Below are 21,837 nucleotides of genomic sequence, written 5' to 3'. Positions count from 1 at the left end.
TTCTACACAAACCTTATTTTAATTATGAACAAACTGTTTAATTAACTTTAAAAAAATCTGAAATATTAGTTTCAGCGTTTGGTTCAGAAGTGCGCGCGTCAACTGCCAAACAAATTTGACACATACGGACCTTGACGACCAGCCAAACGGTCTAGTTAGTATGTTTAACCAAATAACTGCTTCTGAGTGCCTGTTAATACGCAGTATTATAAGTATCACCGACAATATCGTATTGTTTAATGTTTACTGACAGATTGAAATGGTGACTGAATGATTCGACCTGGCAAAATGAGTTTGTGGTAAGAATATTGACATCTAATGTGTACATTTAAATAGAGTTTTCTGCCTAAATTAGCTAAATAATATTGATGTTAAATTGAGACTGAAGAATGCCAAAGAAATTCATTTTCTTTATGATGTATAAGATTTAATTTGCTTGAGAAAGGGACTCCTCTTAGTGTTGCCATAGAAACTTTATTAAAATTGCTTTATAAGTATCAGACACACATTCACATCAACACATGTATTCAACAACACCAGCAAAGTGTGAATAATATATAGGCATTAAATGTTATATTTCTGTCACAAAATTGTAAAATCTCTGTCAGAATACAAAACAACACAGAGACCGTTTCTCACTATTTAAAAAAATCCAAATGTGCAAATTCCAGTGGTAAATCGATTCAATCTCTCACACATCACAGGTTTGGGTCTGGTAGAAGAACTTTGCTCTTGATTACTGATAGAGATCATCATCTCCATCCTCCCTGAATTGACCTCCAGAGCCTTGGCCTGACCCCTGACCTCCACCTGACTGAGGTGCTGTGGGAAACCTGTGGGCGAGTGAAGAACAGAAGCAGGTAAAGGCCGTACTTCACAGAATGAGGTAAATGAGTAGTTTGTTGTGTGCACCTAAAGTTACCTAAAGTTGCCAAATCCACGGCTCTGCTGCAAAGTCTGAGCGAACATCTCATACTTGCGTATGTCATTGTCACTGACTGACCGACGAGCAAATCTCATGGCTTCTTCAAAATGATCCTTCCTGATCTCAGGCACTGGGTCATAATCATCATCCTGATGGGGAGAAATGCACAGGTGTGAACTCAGTGAGATGCATCTCTGTTTTAGTATAGCTGAATTAGGGATGCATAACGATTAATCGCGATTAATCTATAGCGGAATATTTTATTTACAACATATATGTGTGTGAACTGTGTATAATAATTATGTATATATAAATATGGACACATGCATGTATAATTATATAAATATAAATTATGCATTAATATACAAATGTATAAACACATGCAAACATTTCTTAAATATATGCATGCAGGTGTGCATTTATACAAAGTTATTATGCACAGTTCACACACATATATGGTGTAAAAACTTTTATTCCGCCTGATTAATCACAATTAATCGTTATGCATCCCTAGACTGAATAATACAATATTTATAAGAAAATATTAACAAGCTAATTTGTATTAAACTATATTATACCCCCATAATATTCCTAGTCCAAATAAATTTTTTGGAACAGTCCACCACCCTTTAGGTAATCAGAACTTTATCATACACAGAGATTTCATTCAACACTTTTTCATACACAGATTATTGAAAATACACAAATAATGTATCTGGGATTTCACCTGGGATAGTTTAATTTTGGTTCATTCACACTGCCAGTGATTTTACACACATAAAGAAGGATTTTTTGCAGCCTCTTAAGTTTGCTTATTATCTGTGATTTCTCTCTTGATAAACTATGATCATGCATTTTTTTTCCAAATATGAACGCCAACTACTGCAACAAACACAATTCCACAGGATGAATTCCTAAAAATGTTTTTGCAATGTTACTAGATCCCCATTCCAGGAGTGATCTTGGGATCATTTCCAGGACTTGTTTGCGTTCACACAAGCATTCTGGTAATTTTATGTAATCAGCGTGCTGTTTGGAAGGCAGCATTGACACTGCGTGTGTGATGTGAATCAATTCAGATTTTTTTCTCTTACGGGGCACAGATCGGATATGACCCACGAAGGTGTAAGCCGGAAAAAAACTGATTGATTCCAATATTCACAGATTGGTTTTTGGCCCCATTCATATGTGGAAATCAATGTTGCGCTAGTTCAAAATATGTAATATTTTACTCATTACTAGTAATTCCTTTCAAATGTTATATTATTACTTATTACTCCCGACCAACAGTAATCAGTTACACTACTAGTTACATTACTTTTCCAGTACACAACAAAAAACAACTACTGCAGGCTGTGAATCCTTGAAAATTACAGATAAATTACTGGCTCAAACTAATTTTTAATCCATTTCTGTAATTTAATAATGCAGTAACATACTAAAATCGACAACAGCACTCAAGGAGGTAAACCAACCAAACATGTTGACAGAACGAAAAAGAGCTAGTACTACTTGTTACTAGGGAATGTAATATTATTACTAGTAATTAGTTACTGCCCAACACTGGTGGAAATAAATCGGAAATGAATCTAATACATGCATTCACAATGCAAGCGGACAGATCGGATATTCCCATGTCAAATCGTGTCATAGGTCATTGAAAAAAACGGATTAGCCACTGAGGTCAGCTCAGGTGGACAACACTTGGGATCACATGACTCGTCATAGCAGCACAATGGAGGCCGACGGCTCCACTTAGTGGAGTAATGTTGAAGTTTCATGTCTTTTTTACAGACATAAAGCTGTATAATCTTGTATTTAAACATAGAAAAATAATTTTGTCTGCGTCCATTGCATACTGTGATGTTTTACTTGCTTATATGATTTAAGTTGTTCTAGGTCAGTATGTCTACCTTAATTTTTTTCCATGCGTTTAGTCTAAGTGCTGATATCAGATATAAATCCCTTTTAAAAGATGATGTAAGCAGGTCTGTCAGTAAAATCGGATAAGGGCAATAAATCAGAATTCTGCATCAAGAATTTTTTTCCTGTACACACAGCTTAACAACACAGAGCAGTGACTTTACACACATACACACACTGACCATAGCAGTTTCTTTCCCGGCTTGCCGCTGTCTTTCAACACGGATCTCTGCCTCTATAGCTTCTCTTATGGCAAGTTTACAGGCTCTCTGACAGATCTCAGTCAAGTCTGCTCCTGAGAAGCCCTCTGTTATCCGAGACAGATATGCCAGGTCTACATCCTGAAAGCACATGCACACATATTTAGTGGGTTGAGTTTTGTGTGGAGATTCATGTGTGTGTGTATCAACACCAGACAGTCAGCATTTTTATTTTAACAAGCTAGGCAATATCATTATTATATCATCATAATTGCAGACGATTCGTCTGTGATTATGAACGTGATATTGCCTAGTTTGTCTGTGAACTACAGCTCTTTCTAGTAAATGCGCTCCATCTGAAGGCAGGTGATGACGATTTACTAAAAATAATAGAACCGGCTTTACTGACGAGATGCGCAAGATAATTGCATGCAATTAATTGTGCAGCCCTAGTCATTCAGTATGTTTGATCATAAGTGCTCTGACAGGTTTTAAAATGTTCGTTCGACATTTTAACCCATGAGTTTGTAAATCTATTTGATCAATTTATCAAGGAAACCAATTGATAAGAGTCATTTATCACATTTAATTTTGACGCATTTGTGTCACAATGTTTTAGATGTAACAGCATCTAAATAGCACGTGGTATACATACAATATACAAGTGTAGTGGTGTGTGTGCGCATGTGTGAATGACCTTAGCGATAGGGGACTTGCGGAGGTTGGCTCTTAGGATGGCACTGCGGGAGAGCATGTCAGGGAGAGGGATATAAATCAACTGATCCAATCGACCAGGTCTCAGGATGGCAGGATCAATGATATCAGGCCTGAAAGAGACACAGAGGAGATGTCCTACATATCCCATAGTCATTTACCCACCGCTCTCATTTACAGTAGCTTTTTTACCTGTTGGTGGCACCAATGATAAAGACATTCTTCTTGTTGCTCATCCCATCCATTTCTGTCAGAATCTGGTTAATGACCCTGTCGGCCGCACCCCCTGCATCTCCAGCACCGCCCCCTCGTGCTTTAGCAATGGAGTCCAGCTCATCAAAAAACAGAATGCAGGGGGCAGCCTGTCGCGCCTTATCACAAGTAACAGAGAATAAATGGATTGTCTGGTTTCACAAGTAAATGGGATTGAAAGGGTTTGTGTTCAATACTTCATTTGGAGTGCGTCAGAAACGCAAAAAATACATAACATGTGATGTATCCTACTTGCTCACCTTATCAAACACGTCTCTGACGTTTGCCTCTGATTCGCCAAACCACATGGTGAGCATCTCTGGGCCTGCGGTCAACAAAAGACTTGGAATGAATTACAGACACACACTTGTTTCCAGCATGTCCTTTTTGTGACTTTGCTCTTTCACACACATACCTTTAATAGACACAAAGTTTGCCTGGCACTCGTTGGCAATGGCTTTAGCTAGTAGGGTTTTTCCACAACCCGGCGGGCCATAAAACAGAACACCGCGAGACGGAGTCATTCCAAACTTCAGAAACTTGTCAGGATACTCTACCGGATACTACCGGAAAGAAAAAGAGATTTAAATAGTGCATGGCCATTTCATCATGCCTGTTTTTGTTGGTGAATACGTGTTTTTGAGGGTTTTACCTGCACAAGCTCCTGTAACTCTCTCTTCACCTCCTCCAGTCCTCCAATGTCCTCCCAGTTTACCTGAGGAACCTCCGCTAGAGTCTCCCTCAGAGCCGAAGGGTTACTCTGACTCAAAGCCCACTTGAAACAGAGAGAGAGAGTAAAACCCCATTCACACAGACCTTTGGTCCCAGAAAATTCCCGTAAAATTGCCAGACAAGCGTCTGTGTGAACAAAAAGCCGAAAGAATGCCGTAATGGGCGTAGTGAGGGCGCGCGCATCATCACAACAAAAGTTATGGTTCAGCTCCTTAAAACGAGAGATAACATGCATATAAACATTCACCATGAGAAATGTTGCCAACTAGATTGACGCAGTAATCAGGAAATGATAAATGAGACGCATAAACAATGATGCACGTGCCGTAGTGTGGACGCACGTGTCATGGCAAAAAGTTGGTTCAACTTTAAAATGAGGGATTTACAACATTCACAACGAGAAATGTCAGCAAACTGGACTGAAGCAGATATCATGTAAGTTAGCTCATTACTTACTGCGTTGAAACGGAGATCATTTAGCAGCATAAAAGAATATCGCGTCACGTGCTCATTTGAGCTATAATAAACGAAAATACCCACGCGTCATCCCAACAAGATATATCGTTCAGCTCCTCAAAATGCGGGTTTTAAATGCATATAAGCAATCACGATGAGAAATGTCTGAAAACTGTTTTAAAGCAGAGATCAGGGAGCTCGTCAAATATCCACTCTGAAGCTGAGATCATTCACCAGCATTAGAACGGTGCGTCACGTGTTCCTTTGTTATCTTATCATAAACAAAAATGCACACGAGTGGTTCTTGGAGGGAGAAATAATATATAATATGCAAACTTCAGACGCTGCGTAGAAGAGAGGGCGGAACATTCAATAGGTCACGTGTCTTTCCGGGACCATCACATGCCGGGTAAACTTGGCAGTGTGAATGAAAAAAAAATCTAACTATTCCGGAAAAATCCAGGATGCCTATCCCGTGTATTTTACGGAATTTATGTGTGAAAAGAGACAAGCCTGTGAGACTTTTTTCCTTAAAACTGTATTCAAGACACAATAAAAGCCTATAAAGAGATGCCATACAGAAAAAAAAGTTCTCGGCAGTCTCAGTGCCCAAACAACATTTTTTTAAAAGGATAAAGTTATTAGTAATGTCTTTGTGTTTAGATTTTACAAGATAACAAAATCTGTAATCAAAAATAAATATTTAATATTAGAGGCGGAGTCCACAATGTTTGAAAAACGCTTTGGAAAAGGGGACGGGCCGACTACCAAAACACACTTATAGCCAATCAGCAGTAAGGAGCGTGTCTACTAACCAACATCCTTGCGTTGGTTGCGTATGTGTGGGTCGGGTCTATCAACAGAAGGTCCAGATTTTATTGGGGTAGAGGCGTGTTTGTTTAGGTGATTTCAAATATCAACATTGGCTTTCAAACATCATGGACTCCGCCTTTAATTTCTTCCAAAACATACTCAATGTCTTAAAGAGTGGCGGCAAGTCACTCATTTTTGAGGGCGCACAATGCGAAGCTCATCAAAACATGTATATAGCATGTCATGTGTGTGGCTTCTTTATGTCAAAATGTGTTTGGGGCATCATGTGAACCTATATGCATCAACCATCCTCTCAAAATACATGCCTGCTGCAGACGCTCACTTAATCTCATGTGTAATCACAGTTTATTGTTAAGTTAGTGTCTTGCGAGTATTTTGTGAACATGAGCGTCTCTTTTATCATAAACCCTTTCGAAGCATCTGCAGCAGGCACATATTTTGACATGATGCACATAGGTTCACATGAAGCGACAAACACATATTTTGACATGACGAGCCACACATGACACTCTGAACACATATTTTGAAATGTAAAACTCTGATATCATATAAAATACAAAAATAATATAAAAATCAAACATAACCAAAGAGCATTTGAAAATCAAAGCTTCACTGTAATTTGTGGAAAATGTAACTAAAAGTAAACTACCTGACCAAAATGTATTTTTTTTCCAAAGGAAGAAACATTTGAGACACTGTAGGCTAAATAAAACATAACCAAGATCTCTTATAAGTCTCTTTCTATATAACACTGTGTCCTAACTAAAGGTGACACAATTTGATTTCAGCAATTTGTCTGTCCATACTGAACGCAATGGCACGCATAAATAAAGATGCATCCCTGTGCCTTTTATGGCTTTGCTTGTGCAACTTGGGGGATTTGTTATATATTTCTGCTTTTAAAAATCCAATCCAGAGGTTTTCTGGAAAGATCTAGGCTGTTTCTCAATATGCGTTCTTCAGCGATCTTGTGTTCTCGCTCTATGTCATCATTAACCATCGAAGTTCAATTCCAATTCTCAAGAATTCGCATGAAAATACCCGGATGTGTTCTTGTTATTGAGGATGCATCAAGTGCAGACTTGTGTGCTGAAATCACTTTACGCCCTAGAAGTCAGTGCGGCAAAACAATGGTGGAGGTCAGGTGACCAATAGGAAGATTGCACACATCTCAATCCTCACAAGTGTGTTCTGTGTTCTTGCAACCTTCTGAGTTCATTCTTTCAAGGTCGCCTGGCAAGATCGATCCCCACGAGAACGCAAGTCTGTTCTTTGCGTTCTTGGAATTGAGAAACAGCCCTAGTTTAGCTCTAGCCTTGATCAAACACACCTGAGCAAGCTAATCAAGGTCTTTAGGAATACCAGAAAATTGCAGGCAGGTGAGTTTAGCTGCGGTCACAATAGACTTTGACTATGCGAGTATTTGTCAGACGTTGCTGCGGGGAGCAGCTCATCAATATCATCTTTGGCTTCGTCTGTGCTTTTCTGTAGAGAGAAAGGTCACACACTGACATACCGGTTTAGTACCGGTCACAATGCTTCACGTGTCTGTTGTGGGTAGATGTGACTGAGAGGTCGTGAACAGATGTAAACACTCAGGAGAAGTTGGATGAGTTTGAGAAGATGGGATTTTTTATTTATTTACCCCAAATTAGGCCAAATAAAGGCAATAAAAATCATCAACATTAAAGAAGAAAGTAAATTGACATGAGAGTCAAAACAAAACAAAACAATCAAAATTTATAATTTTCAGCTGCTTAGAAACAGAGCTTAATAAGAAATAACATTTGAGAGCCTACATCAGACTTATGTCTTCACCTCTCCTTCCTTTTCCAAGACTGACACTGTTCGACTATTTATAGACCTGAAACACACCTCTGAAATACCAACACACCATACAATACAGGGGTGGCTCAGGTGAGCAAACAATAAAAGCTTAACAACAGCCAAAATACTAAATATACAAACCTAGAAAATTGCAGACCATTATTAATATAATGCAAGCTCATATTTGGCAAAGCCACAATATATTATTTACAGCTAATAAATTAAATTAAATGAATAAATCAAACTCTGGGTCACTTCCTGTTGACCCAGAAGTTATAGCGTAATTTCAAGCTATTTGAACCTGCCCATTGCAGCAAACTTCCCTTTAAACAGACCAAACGGGATATGCTGGTAAGACACAATGATGGTACCTTGAAACTCTGTTACCTTTTAAACTAAATAAACAGACACATAATTAATAAAAACATGTGTTGTGCAGTTATTGTGATCAGCTTTTGTTGTGAAGTGAATGGCCTGATTCGAACAGTAAGAGATGTGTAAATGGCTGTAGCTATAGCATATAAATCACCGTAGTGTTAGATGTCAAAAATGTGCACACAAAAGCTACGGGATAAATGAGTGTATTGATGAATGGCTGTAATTAACAAATGATTAGAAACAGTATGATGGTTAACGAAATACATAAACACACTATACCAACATATAAAGGTAACATACTCAGTCTTTACCTTATGGTAGGTAGCGCTCCGCTACCGTGACGGTAGCTATGCGCTCTGTCACACACCCCCCCCCTTAAGAGAGAGCGTCCAGATCTAGTTCATGACGCGAAAGAAAGTCAGCAATGAGATTGTCCTTTCCAGCCCTATACTTCACCGTAAACCTGTATGGCTGTAAGGATAGATGCCATCGGGTTATTCTAGAGTTAAAATCACGCATGCGGTGTAGCCACTGCAAGGGCCTGTGGTCTGTCTCCAAAACAAAGTCTTTGCCAACTAGGTAATATTTTAAAGTGCCCAGAGCCCACTTGATGGCAAGACACTCTTTTTCGATGGTGGAGTACCGTGTCTCGCGAGGGAACAGCTTGCGGCTCACAAACTGTATTGGCCTTTTGTCCTCCCCCTCACCCTGCAACAACACTGCTCCTAGGCCAATGCCCGAAGCATCGGTTTGCACAGTGAAGGGCAAGGAAAAGTCAGGACTCTGCAACACTGGTTCGTGGCACATACTTTCCTTTAGGTCATGGAATGCTGCCTCACACTCAGCAGTCCAGACCACCTTGTTGGGGCTGGTCTTGCGAGTGAGGTCTGACAGGGGAGCTGCTCGGCTCGAAAAGTTAGGGATAAAACGCCGATACCATCCGATCAACCCCAGGAAAGATCTCACCCCTCTCTTGGTTGCAGGCGGCTGGGAGTTGCGTATGGCGTCCACCTTGCTGACCTGAGGACGTATTGTGCCACTACCTAAGACGTATCCCAGGTAGCACACTTCAGACCGGGCAAGCTGGCATTTGCTGGCATTCACTACCAGCCCGGCCTGCCGAATCCTTCGAAAGACATCACTGAGGTGTTGAAGGTGTTCTTCCCATGATGAACTGTGGATGATGACATCATCAATATAAGCCGCGGCATAGTCCTCAGCTCCCCTCAGCACCTCATCCATGAGACGCTGAAATGTTGCTGCTGCCCCATGTAGGCCAAAGGGCATGACCTTAAAATGGAACAAGCCAGATGGGGCTTTAAAGGCAGTCAGTTTCTGTGCTTGGGGGGTGAGTGGCACTTGCCAGTAGCCCTTACACAAGTCTAAGGTGCTGAGGAACTCAGCCTTACCCAGGCGCTCCACCAGCTCGTCCACACGGGGCATAGGATATGGGTCAAAAGCGGAGATTGTGTTCAGCTTTGAGAAGTCGACGCAGAAGCGAAGCCCCCCATCCTTTTTTGGCACCAGGACCACGGGACTACACCACTCACTGTGTGATGTCTCGATCACCCCCATCTCAAGCATTGCCAATACCTCCTGTTTCAATGCGGGGATCAATCGCGCTGGAACTCTGGTGGTGGTCTGCCTAATGGGGCCTGGAGAAATCAGCCGGATGTCATGGGTGATGACGTCAGTTCGCCCCGGCTGGTCTTGGAACAGGCCTCTTGGGATGATTTCCATCAGGTCCTCCTGTTGCTCAGATGTCAAGTGTGTAATGGAGGGGTAGGTTGACTTGCCGCCCGCAGTAGGAAAGTACTGCTCCGACGGCTCTTCTTCCTCTTCCACGGTCCGTGCCCACAGCTGATCTTGTATAGTAGATGGTCGGTCAATCCATTGCTTTAAGAGGTTCACATGGAAGATCTGTTTGGAGCGACGTCTGTCTGGTATTGAAATTTCATAAGTAACTTCACCAACCTTGCGAAGTACCGTGTAAGGGCCTTGCCACTTCGCCAGCAGACTGCTTTCTGATGATGGCAACAGCAGTAGCACTTTCTGTCCGGACTTGAAGCTGCGACTGCGTGCTGTCTTGTCATACCACGTTTTCTGCCTCGTTTGAGCCTGGGCCAAGTGTTGATGGGCCATGGAGCTCAGCTGGTCCAGCTTCTCCCGCATCTTCAGGACATAACTCGCAATGTTGATTGGCTGGTGAGGAGCGTCCCCCTCCCAACCCTCTCGGAGGATGTCGAGTGGGCCTCTCACCTCCCGTCCGTACAAGAGTTCGAAGGGAGAGAACCCGGTGGATGCTTGTGGTACTTCTCTATAGGAAAACAACAGGTAAGGAAGCCACTGGTCCCAGTCTGCTCCTGACTCAGATACAAACTTCCGCAGCATCGACTTCAGTGTCTGATTGAACCTTTCCACCATGCCATCGGTCTGCGGGTGGTAGGGTGTGGTCTTAATACCCTGAATCCCTAACAGGGAGTATATCTGCTTCAATGCCTTGCTTGTGAAATTACTTCCCTGATCGGTTAAAATTTCTTTGGGAACACCCACACGGGAAAAAAGTTGAATTAAACTATTGGCCACTTGCCTTGCCTTAGTATTTCTGAGGGGGAATGCCTCTGGGTAACGCGTTGCGTAATCACAAATTACCAAGATATAGCGGTGCCCTGTCCTACTCCTCTCTAAGGGACCAACTACATCCATGGCAATACGACTAAATGGTGTGTCAATAATTGGGAGGCTGACGAGGGGAGCTTTTAAGCCTCTTTTGGAGCGAGCAGACAACTGGCACTCGGAACATGATCTACAGTACTCAGCTATGTCCTTGTTGAAACCTGGCCAATAAAATCTTTGCAGGATTCTCTTCTATGTCTTCTCCCTGCCTAGATGTCCTGACCACGGAATGCTGTGCCCTAGGTGTAACACTTTGGCTCTAAGATTCTCAGGAACCACTAACTGCTCTGTGTTTGCACTCACTCGATAAAGTTTCTCATTATTGACAACAAAACATATGTCACCCTCCCTCATGGCTTCTTTAGCCTCCTCATCGGTCTTAACCGAGGAAAAGCAAGAGCTAAGTGTGGGGTCTTCCTGTTGAAGCTTCTTGAAGTCTTCACAAAGAACTTCATTGCCATCTAATTGTGGGAAGGACAGACTTTCCCGCATTTTGGTACCTGACACCTTTGCTCTGCGCCTTTCTGCCTTGGACTTTTTAGGTTTGTTATCAGAACAACCCTCAAATGGTAAGTCTGACCAACCATCAGTGTCTGGTTTGTCTCTGGCTTGTGCTCTAGTTGTAACATAAGCACTGACTGTGTTAACACTTTGCAATAGCTCTGTAAGAACTGGTACATCCTGGCCTAAAATGACTGGGTAAGGGCATTTATCCAAAATCCCCATGGTTAATAAGTATTTTTGGCCATTAATCTCAATGAGAACCTCACTGGTCTGGTGCTCAGATTCATCGCCATGGATACAGCGGACCCTCACTTTGCCCACAGTCTGAAAATCAGACTTTAAACAAGATTTGAGAATGAATGATTGACTACTCCCTGAGTCAACTAAAGCCTGAACTACTTTTCCTTTTATCTTCACAGGGACAGTAACATCCGAAGTAGTACAAGGTAAGTGTTTGCTAGGGCCAGGTAAATAACATAGTCTTGAATCAGACACTTTCTTCAGTGTACAATTGGGCCTAATGTGACCTTGCTGGCCACAACCATGACATATAGGTACTCTTGGTGTTTCTGCTGGAGTGGGGTTAACACTGGGGCTTTTGGGGTTGTTAGAGGACCTAAACATACGACCACTACCCCCCGCAGACCTACCAGAGGATGTCTTCTCCGGCTCTCGCTGGGCTACTTGGTATGGTCTTCTCCAGTCCTGCTGTTGTATACCCAGGTGATAGCCTTTTCTGGGTTGCCTAGCGGTCATGAATGTCTCCACCAGGTCTGCAGCTTGTGCCGATGAGACTGGGGTACGTTCTCTCACCCACACCTGAAGCTCAGGGTACAACATGTCCAGAAACTGCTCCAGCACGATTTGGTCACACACCTGCTCTTTGGTCAACCTGTCTGGAACTAGCCACTTTTCCATCAGGTCCTTTAGCCGGGCTTGAAGTTCTTTCGCCGTCTCGCCCTCCTTGATGAGCTTGGAGCGGAAACGTTGGCGGTAAGTCTCTGCACTGATATTAAACTTGTTGAGAATGGCTTGCTTCACTTTCATGTAATCCTGACTGTCTTCTAAACACATGGCTACGTAGGCAGATCTGGCCTTACCATTTAACAAGGGAACGAGGTATAATGTCTCATGGGGCCACTGACTTGCTGCTGCGAGCCTTTCAAAGGTGGTTAAATAGTGCTCAATATCTTCATCCTCTTCATATGGGGACATCTTAGGAGGTTTCCACCCCCGCTGGAGGTTTAGTGGTGCAGCAAGGCCGAGAGTGGTGGAGTTGAGGGAGCTCTGTATCCTGGGTGCTGGGTGTTGACCTGGATGTGGCTGAGGAGTTGGTACATCCAGAAAAGGCATGTTGTGTAGATCAAAAGTTGTCAAAGGGCGAGAGCCAGGTGAATCTATCTGCTGTAGTACGTTGAGTGGCTGTCTCGACGCCTGCATTGATGCTGGATCGCCTCTCACCAGTTGCTGTAGTTGCATAAATTGGTGCTCCATACCTTTCCATCTGCGCTCTTGCCGGAGCGCCTCTGCCTCTATCTGGTCCTGCTGACGGCGCTGAGACTCCACCATCGTTCTCACCATCTTCTCCAAGCGGTCTGTTCTGTCTTCGACCACAGGAGTGAGATGTTTAGATGACTCTGTGGATTTGGGCCTGGTCCCCATAGTTGAACCATCTCTAGGGGGTGCCATACCTCTGCCTTGACTGTCCATCTTGACTCACTGAGTGCTGCTCGGACACTGTTTACCCGGAAACCGCTGCCACCAAATGTTGTGGGTAGATGTGACTGAGAGGTCGTGAACAGATGTAAACACTCAGGAGAAGTTGGATGAGTTTGAGAAGATGGGATTTTTTATTTATTTACCCCAAATTAGGCCAAATAAAGGCAATAAAAATCATCAACATTAAAGAAGAAAGTAAATTGACATGAGAGTCAAAACAAAACAATCAAAATTTATAATTTTCAGCTGCTTAGAAACAGAGCTTAATAAGAAATAACATTTGAGAGCCTACATCAGACTTATGTCTTCACCTCTCCTTCCTTTTCCAAGACTGACACTGTTCGACTATTTATAGACCTGAAACACACCTCTGAAATTGGCACATACCAACACATAATACAATACAGGGGTGCCTCAGGTGAGCAAACAATAAAACCTTAACAACAGCCAAAATACTAAATATACAAAGCTAGAAAATTGCAGACCATTATTTTTATAATGCAAGCTCATATTTGGCAAAGCCACAATATATATTTACAGCTAATAAATTAAATTAAATGAATAAATCAAACTCTGGGTCACTTCCTGTTGACCCAGAAGTTATAGCGTAATTTCAAGCTATTTGAACCTGCCCATTGCAGCAAACTTCCCTTTAAACAGACCAAACGGGATATGCTGGTAAGACACAATGATGGTACCTTGAAACTCTGTTACCTTTTAAACTAAATAAACAGACACATAATTAATAAAAACATGTGTTGTGCAGTTATTGTGATCAGCTATTGTTGTGAAGTGAATGGCATGATTCGAACAGTAAGAGATGTGTAAATGGCTGTAGCTATAGCATATAAATCACCGTAGTGTTAGATGTCAAAAATGTGCACACAAAAGCTACGGGATAAATGAGTGTATTGATGAATGGCTGTAATTAACAAATGATTAGAAACAGTATCATGGTTAACGAAATACATAAACACACTATACCAACATATAAAGGTAACATACTCAGTCTTTACCTTATGGTAGGTAGCGCTCCGCTACCGTGACGGTAGCTATGCGCTCTGTCACAGTGTCACGAATTTGCAGGTCAAAGTTCATCAGATGTGTACTTTGCTACGCAATGACATAAGAAATATCGTCGGTCAAGCTTGCATTTCCAGTCTGACGCATTCACTTGCGTATAAATGGAAGTCAATGGGACGAAAAGTTTAGTGTGACCGCGGCTTTACTGTGCTTTCGCACCGCCACCGACGAGAGCGTCAATAAAAGCTCTGGCTGCCCTACCAGCGCCGCTATAGAAAAGGTGTAGTGGACGCTCTCAAACGGAGATTTCCGACTGGTTGCCGTCGAGCATTTCCACCTTCTGCTGAACCGCGTCATAGGTCATTACCATAAAGTTGAGCTGATTTCAACTCTCCTCGACGCTCACACCGTATATGACGCACCACTGCTTGACTGAGCTCGTCGCCGTATCTCATTGAAAATTAATGACTTCCGGCCACTTTGACGCTCTCGCCGATGGCGGTGTGAAAGCACAGTTAGAGCTAAACTCTGTAGGAAAATGGATCTCAAGGGTCAGAATCGAAAACCTCTGATCTAATCAATCTCTCTGCATTGAATGAGATCTCTGTAGGTGAGGCTTTCATTCGCGACATCACAGAAAAATAACGCATTCCACTGTCGCTGCACCTCATTGCGACAGGTTAGGACAAAAACTCTGATTAACAATTTTTCTGTAGATGTATGAGATTTTAAAGGTTGAACAGAATATGTCTGTGAATATTGACCCTGACCTTGAAGTCATCCATGGTGACGGCGAGTGAGTTGAGAAGGTCTGCATCAATACTGTCATCTTCCAGATCAATTAGGATCATCTTTTTGCGGATGGCCTGAAGTGCTGCCTCTGAACACAGGGCTGCCATATCTGCTCCCACATGCCCATGTGTTTCATTGGCGATCTGCCATACACAAAACCACAAAGACAGACAGATGATTCATAAATCATCTGACACAGATTATCCTCTCCACATTTGATTGCTCTCACTCTTACCTTTTCCAGATCCACATCGTCTGACAGCTTCATGTTTTTGGTATGAATCTGTAAAATCTCCAGCCTGCCCGTGGAGTCAGGGATGCCAATGTCAATCTCACGATCAAATCGACCTGCACAGAGGGGCCACTTTAAGCCTTTACAACTTTACAACCTTTACAACAAGAATACGGTATGATTTTTCACACTGAGGATGCCAAGCTGCTATACTGTTGATAGACATTCGTACTTGACTACAGGTTCAAATCTCTTTAAATTAGAATTTTGTGTCTTTTGTGTGTAATTGTAGTATGCCCGCACCAAAACGGCGAAGTGCAGGGTCAATAGTGTTGGGTCGGTTTGTGGCTGCCATGACGACAACATGAGCACGCTGCTTCAGACCATCCATCAGGGTGAGCAGCTGAGAGACGATCCTTCGCTCAACCTCCCCGTGAGTCTACAGACAATGACGTCAAATCTTCAAACCAATAGCACATAACAGAGTAACAGAGACAATTTCTTTATTTCTTACCTTCTCTCGTTTTGGAGCAATTGCATCCAATTCGTCAATGAAGATGATTGCAGGGGCATTTTTTTCGGCCTCCTCGAAGGCCTTTCGTAGGTTGCTCTCAGATTCTCCTGCCAGCTTACTCATGATTTCCGGCCCTGCAGTCCAAAGATAAATCATCAGAGGAGCTAATGGACAGAAAAGACAGCATCAAAGAGTTACACAATTTGATTTAATGATACAACATAATCTGCTTGTTTTCCCCGAGAAGAAAACCTTTGTGTGTGATTGCACCATATGATAGTTGCCTTTTATAGTATAAGCTTTGACGTACTGTCAAAGACTACTTTTACAAAAACAGTAGTTTTCGAATTTTGCTTTTAAGTGTAAGTACCATTGATGAGAAAGAAGAAAGCTCCCGTTTCGTTAGCAACAGCACGAGCCACCAGAGTCTTGCCTGTGCCGGGCGGGCCGTACAGCAGAATTCCCCTCGGAGGCTGTAGATTGATGGTTTGTGGGTAAATATACATGCGACTGATTTCTTCACGTATAAATAATAAATTGATGGATGGATAAGATAATAGACATTGAAATGATTGATTCTTACCTTCACTCCAATGGCTTTGAACAGGCCGGGGTGCCTGAGTGGCAGCTCCACCATCTCTTTAATCTGAGCCAGCTGTTTACGACAACCCCCGATGTCATCATACCCAATGTCATTAAGACTCTCCTCCTCATCCTGACATCATCAAAATTACATAACACACCATGTGACATCATCAACAGCGTCTGTAAGCACTGGAATGGAGAAACTGTAGCAGTATGAAGAAAAGAGCAGAGCAATCATTTACAAACCTCTCGTTTGATCGGCTCTCCGTCACAGTGGACAATGGTATCTGGGGCAACAATGCAGTGCGGTGTGGGGTCTGTTTCTATCACCTTAAACTCCACTGCCCTCATTCCTCCTCTAACCAAGAAAATGTCATCTAAGGAAAGAGATTAACATTTTTACAATCACATTTGACTACGTTAAAAAAATAGGATCTGATGAACAGCAAGTGAGTATCAGACTATTCTGCGTAATCCTTATCTGTTGCGGTACTGCACTGTATTTAAAATTATTTGCTGTGGTCAAATAACAGAAGGTCCAAACTAAATTTAATGTATGTCTCATTTGCTAAGTATTATGTTACTGTATATGAAGATGCAAAAGCCTCTAAACTGTCAAAAATGAGATAATGATTTTCAACGAATGCTTTTGAAACGTATTATACGTTCATCAAATAGTTTTGCTTCAAATCAGCTCAAACTCGGCCTCAGGCCATTTAGAGATATCTGCTTGTTGGCAGAAATCTTTAAATGCCACAACTTTTTTTAGCAAAGTCCTCTAAGTGCACAGAAGATGAATTGAATGAATAATGGCGCATGTATATCAAGGTGCAAGACTTTTTTTACCCAGTTAAGCCCAGAGTAAAGCTAACATACACATGGTCAAATGCACAGCCTTGCAGAGTATAGTTTATTTGACTCGTACATGTACACAGACGTTCAAAATGTAGCTACATCTGGGCTACATACTACGTTCTCAAGGGATGCACGATATATCGGCCGACATATCGTTATCGGCCGATAACTGCTTATTTTTAATATTATCGGTTATCGGTCTGATAGCAAAATTAGGCCGATGAATGAAAGCCGATAAATTATGGATTATTTTGGTTTGTTGAACCACTTCACTTGCTCATTGCTGACCATGTGGAGTTTTGATTGGTGCTTTCTGTGACATAGCACGAAGATGACACGTGTTGCGGGCTTAAGAAGAGTATGTTAGTCTAGCGCAAAGACAAGATGTCCGCGGTCTGCAAGTTTTTCATTGTGAAAATAATATGAATATTCATCGGCCTATAGATATCGGTTATCGGGCCTAAATTTAAAGGGTTATCGGTATCGGGCAAAATTTCGATATCGGTGCATCCCTAACGTTCTCCTGTACGAGGGGTTTAAAAAATCTGGCTGTACACGTGCAGTATGTGCGCACTATTCTGATAATGAAAATTGCGTCACACACATGTGTGTACACAGACCCTTGCGTACCAGTAAAAAGTGGACCATACTTTATTCTTTCCAAAATTCAATGCCTGGCAGATTACATGTTTGTTTTATTGGTTTTCCAAAAATTCTAATCATTAACACAACATTTTCACTAATCTTCACATAAATCTAATCCTTACCCCAGCTGTTCCAAAAATCTCAACCTAAATCCCGATAGAAGCCCACATCCCAGCAATGGTTAACGTCATACTTAACCCAAATGCAACATCTGAACATGTTATTGTTGACTTTAAGATGGATATTCAGTGCTCCCTCATTTGTCGCTTTGAAAAAACGAATCTGCTAAATTAATTAATATAAACGCAGCTCTGTTCTTCACAAACACATTAACTAAGCATATGTACCTTTATGAACAGGCCGGTAGGCCTCCAGGAAATAAGGCTTTAGAAAAACCTCAAACAGGTTGCCAGTCAGTCCTTCAATGGTGTCATCAATGGGTAGAACATGGATGCGCTTCCCATATTTAACATCTGGACAGGCGTGGATACTATACAGACACACACATACACACATGCATGTACTGTGGCAGTCTTTCACAGACAGACCATGCTTCAATTCTGTTTTTGTACTTGTGCTTATATATGAGTCAACAACAACTTAAAGGAACATTATGTAGGATTGTGGCCAAAACTGGTATTGCAATCACAAAACTTGTGGCTAAAACTGGTACTGCAATCACACAACTGGTGGCCAATACACAAACATGACAACATAAACATCAGTTGAGGGCTGCAAATCCACTTTTTAAATGACAATATCCTGGCCAGACCACTGTTGTCAGTGATATAAGTATTTGAAATGAAAATGATTTCTTAATGTTTAGTGACGTATCAGGGCATTTTATGATTAATTGATATCAATTTCTTACATACTGTTCCTTTAATGATCCAAAATGTGCTAAAAGTGATTTTTATGGCATACGGAAAATGTCTATAACTTGATGAATTTCACTGAATTAGATGTCATGATTTTTTTGCCTGTCAAATATTCATAACAATGGTTATACCAGTACAATGACATTATTGGAAAAGGGTCTGTGTCTACATAGGGGCTACATTTGGCAAAGTTTCACAAGGACTTACAACAATAAAAAAAGGATTGTCATAATGTCGATGCATACTGATGACATCACCAAGACGCACACGCAGATTGTTTCGGGTGACCCGGTTCATGCGCACACGTTCAATGGCACACGTGTCATCTGTGAGAACTATGCAGACTGTCTGCCTTCGCTTCCGACCACGTAACACCACAGTGTCTCCACGAAACAACTGCAGCTCCTCCATTTTAGCCTTTAACACACAAGCATGTTCATGTATGTGCACAAAATTGTGTGGTTTGTTTACTGTCTACTCAACTTTCACAGACCTGTGAAAGGCACACGATGCTGTTGTCCTCATTGGCAGCTTCATCCACTATGAGTCGATTCGGTCGAATCTTCTGTTTCAGAATAGCGGTGGAGTAATCCTCAGGCTTTGGACTGTTTAAAACACAAAAAATTATTAAAGCAACACTAAAGAACTCTGGCTCTTTGCTCCCCCTACAGGTTAGAAGCGTAATTGTTCATTACCACTGTCGTAAATACTGCAGCATAGCTGGCTCTGATTGGATTGTAGGTCTGCCGTAAAGCAAGTTTTTGTAGTTTTCACTCGAACTGCAGGACCACTACCCGACGGTTGGAAACTTCTTTAGTGCGGTTTTGGCCGATAGAGGGCTGCAAAGCGAATGTGAAAGTGCCATTCACCCTGTTTTGTGTGGATAAACCACTGAAACTTTTTTGGAAACGTTATTTTAAGGTAAAAAAACTCTTTGGTGTTGCTTTAAAGTCGCCATGAAAATAAAATGAAAATCTGTAATTTGTTTTGGAATATTGTGGGGTTATTTTTTTACAAATGACTTATCTGTGAGCTTCATTGTTTTTAAAAAATATATGTGCTCTCATAATCTAGAATCAAAAACGCAAATCTCCTCCCCTCCTCAAAACGATCTCTCTTTACTTCTGGTCATATGGTATGGCAGGTGGGCAGGGTCTGGGAGAAGATCGCCGTGATTAGCAATTAGCAACACAACCCCATTTCAAATTATCCAATCAGATCTCATTGGACAAATTCAAATCCAGCCCTGCCTTATTTCATTTCAGAAGCCGTTTTACTCGGATATACATCACTACGTGGAAAATAAGGTAATCGCTACTTCTGTTTCACAGTGACTTTATCACAGTGAATTATAATCATATACATTGAGGATGGCTCGATTATGGGGCATCTTCATTTTTGCCTGAACTATACCTTTAAAGGAACACGCCAACATTTTGGAACTTTAGCTTATTCACCATATCCCCCAGAGTTAGATAAGTCCATATATACCTTTTTCATTTCCATGCGTCTCGTAACTCTGTCTGATGCACCAACGCTAGCTTAGCTTAGCACAAAGACTGGAAGTAAATGGCTCCAGCTAGCATACTGCTCCCAATAAGTGACAAAATAATGCAAACATTTTCCAAACATTTATATGTTGTGATTTGTATAGTCACACCGTGTACAAATAACAAGGTCATGACACATCCATCTTTTAACAGTATACTGGGAACTATATTCTCAGAAGACGAATCACTGCTACTTGGGCGTAACTCTGGGGGATATGGTGAATAAGCTAAAATCCCAAAATGTCGGTGTGTTCCTTTAAATGCACCCCAGCACCACCTAACTACAAAATTGAAACAGATTGTATCTGTACCATTACAAGAAAAGCTATATAAACCCTAAACTAAACTAATGTCAGCCGTCTCCCAGTAAGCAAGCAAGCCAAACACACACACAGACACACACATGGCTGTTTGGTCTCCTGTTTCTTCATGTGACGCTGGTCTGTTTTTAGAGCGAAGTTATGTCTACTGCAAAGATCAAACTACCAGACAAACACACACACAAACAAACATATTTATCAATGTTTATGTTATTGATTTTAAACCTTACAAATAAGAATTAGATACAATCACGTAACACAATGAATCAGCATTAAAATGATTAACTTTTGCCCAGTACTAGGCTTACTTTAAGCTGTTTATTTAAAGAAATGCAAACTCAAACCAAAATTCTGGTTATGGTTAAATAGCCGCTTATACTCACTCTCCAGAAGCTCCTGATGTGGGCATTGTAAGGCAGGTAGAGGTTTTGGCTATAAAACTAACTTGTTTTGGGTTTCAAACAGGTAGAAGCCTTCTCTGTTTTGGAAGTCAGGAGTTTCTCGGTCAAGTCCGCAGTCTTTCGTCTCAGTTCAGTGCAGTGCGTTACGCAGTGTCACTGCACGCTTCATGCCAAGATAATTGTGTTTGTGTGTCTCCCTCTGCTTCACACTCAGCCTCTGAAATTCATCCTACCACATGTTAACATTATGACACAATAATCTGCGCACATGTGCAGAAGAACTGAGCCATTTCAGGGCTCAATGCAAAGATTTTTTTAAACTGACCAGTCGGGCCAGTGGTTCAGGTTTTCACTTGCCCTGCCAAGATTTTCACTGGCCCCAATAAAAAAATTCAGTGTCTTTCACAACTTTAAAAATAATAATTAAAAAGTCAAATATAATTGTATACATACAACAGACATGTTCCGAACGAAAAAAAAGGCTCCCAACTTTTCTGCTTTACCTGTAAACTAACAGCAAAATATTGCATTGTTTCTTTTGTCGTGTTTTACCCAAGACAAGTAAATGTTTGTTTCCAAGATGTTAAATTATTTATATTGATGAAAATATATTTTAGTGACTGAGAGTGATGCACTGGCCCAATCGGGCAAGTGACAATACTTTTTACTGGCCCTAACATGTCTCTCGCTTGCCCCGGGCCACCGGACAGTCCTTTGTTGAGCCCTGCATTTCATTTTTTTGTATTGCGATGAACTGATTGTGTTTGTCCTCTTGGTCATTGTCATTCCATCCATTATCCCATCCAACTCATTACAGACATTTGTGACCCTGGACCACAAAACCAAAACAAGTTTTTTTAAAATTGACATTTATGCATCATGTAAAAGCCGAATAAAAGCTT

At 41.5% G+C, this 21,837-nt stretch overlaps 1 protein-coding gene across 1 annotated transcript; it reads right to left on the bottom strand.

Annotated features, from left to right (window-relative positions):
- Positions 1-454: 454 nt before the first annotated feature.
- LOC129443884 (transitional endoplasmic reticulum ATPase) lies at positions 455-21,128 on the bottom strand. The gene is made up of 19 exons (XM_073860142.1): positions 20,918-21,128; positions 19,158-19,269; positions 18,911-19,081; positions 18,134-18,278; positions 16,533-16,663; positions 16,285-16,416; positions 16,072-16,174; positions 15,702-15,835; positions 15,491-15,626; positions 15,191-15,303; positions 14,934-15,098; positions 4,667-4,789; positions 4,430-4,577; positions 4,275-4,339; positions 3,955-4,133; positions 3,746-3,875; positions 3,031-3,189; positions 923-1,074; positions 455-833 (listed from the first exon to the last, which is right to left on the bottom strand). Exons 1-19 carry the CDS (start codon positions 20,941-20,943, stop codon positions 737-739), a joined length of 2,421 nt encoding a protein of 806 aa, XP_073716243.1. The 5' UTR covers positions 20,944-21,128; the 3' UTR covers positions 455-736.
- Positions 21,129-21,837: the final 709 nt, after the last annotated feature.

This window comes from Misgurnus anguillicaudatus, chromosome 3, assembly GCF_027580225.2.
Source record: "Misgurnus anguillicaudatus chromosome 3, ASM2758022v2, whole genome shotgun sequence".
NCBI classification, from domain to species: Eukaryota; Metazoa; Chordata; class Actinopteri; order Cypriniformes; family Cobitidae; genus Misgurnus; species Misgurnus anguillicaudatus.
The sequence above is the reverse complement of the archived record's forward strand: the minus strand, read 5'-3'. Positions and strand labels throughout refer to the sequence as shown.

Coding starts and splice junctions, on each gene's coding strand:
- LOC129443884 (XM_073860142.1), bottom strand. CDS start 20,943: ATGCCCACATCAGGAGCTTCTGGAGA. Junction 15,304..15,490: donor CCCTGCACTTCGCCGTTTTG/GTGCGGGCATAC, acceptor CCCTCTGTGCAG/GTCGATTTGATCGTGAGATT. Junction 3,190..3,745: donor GCAAGTCCCCTATCGCTAAG/GTCATTCACACA, acceptor ATGTGCTTTCAG/GATGTAGACCTGGCATATCT.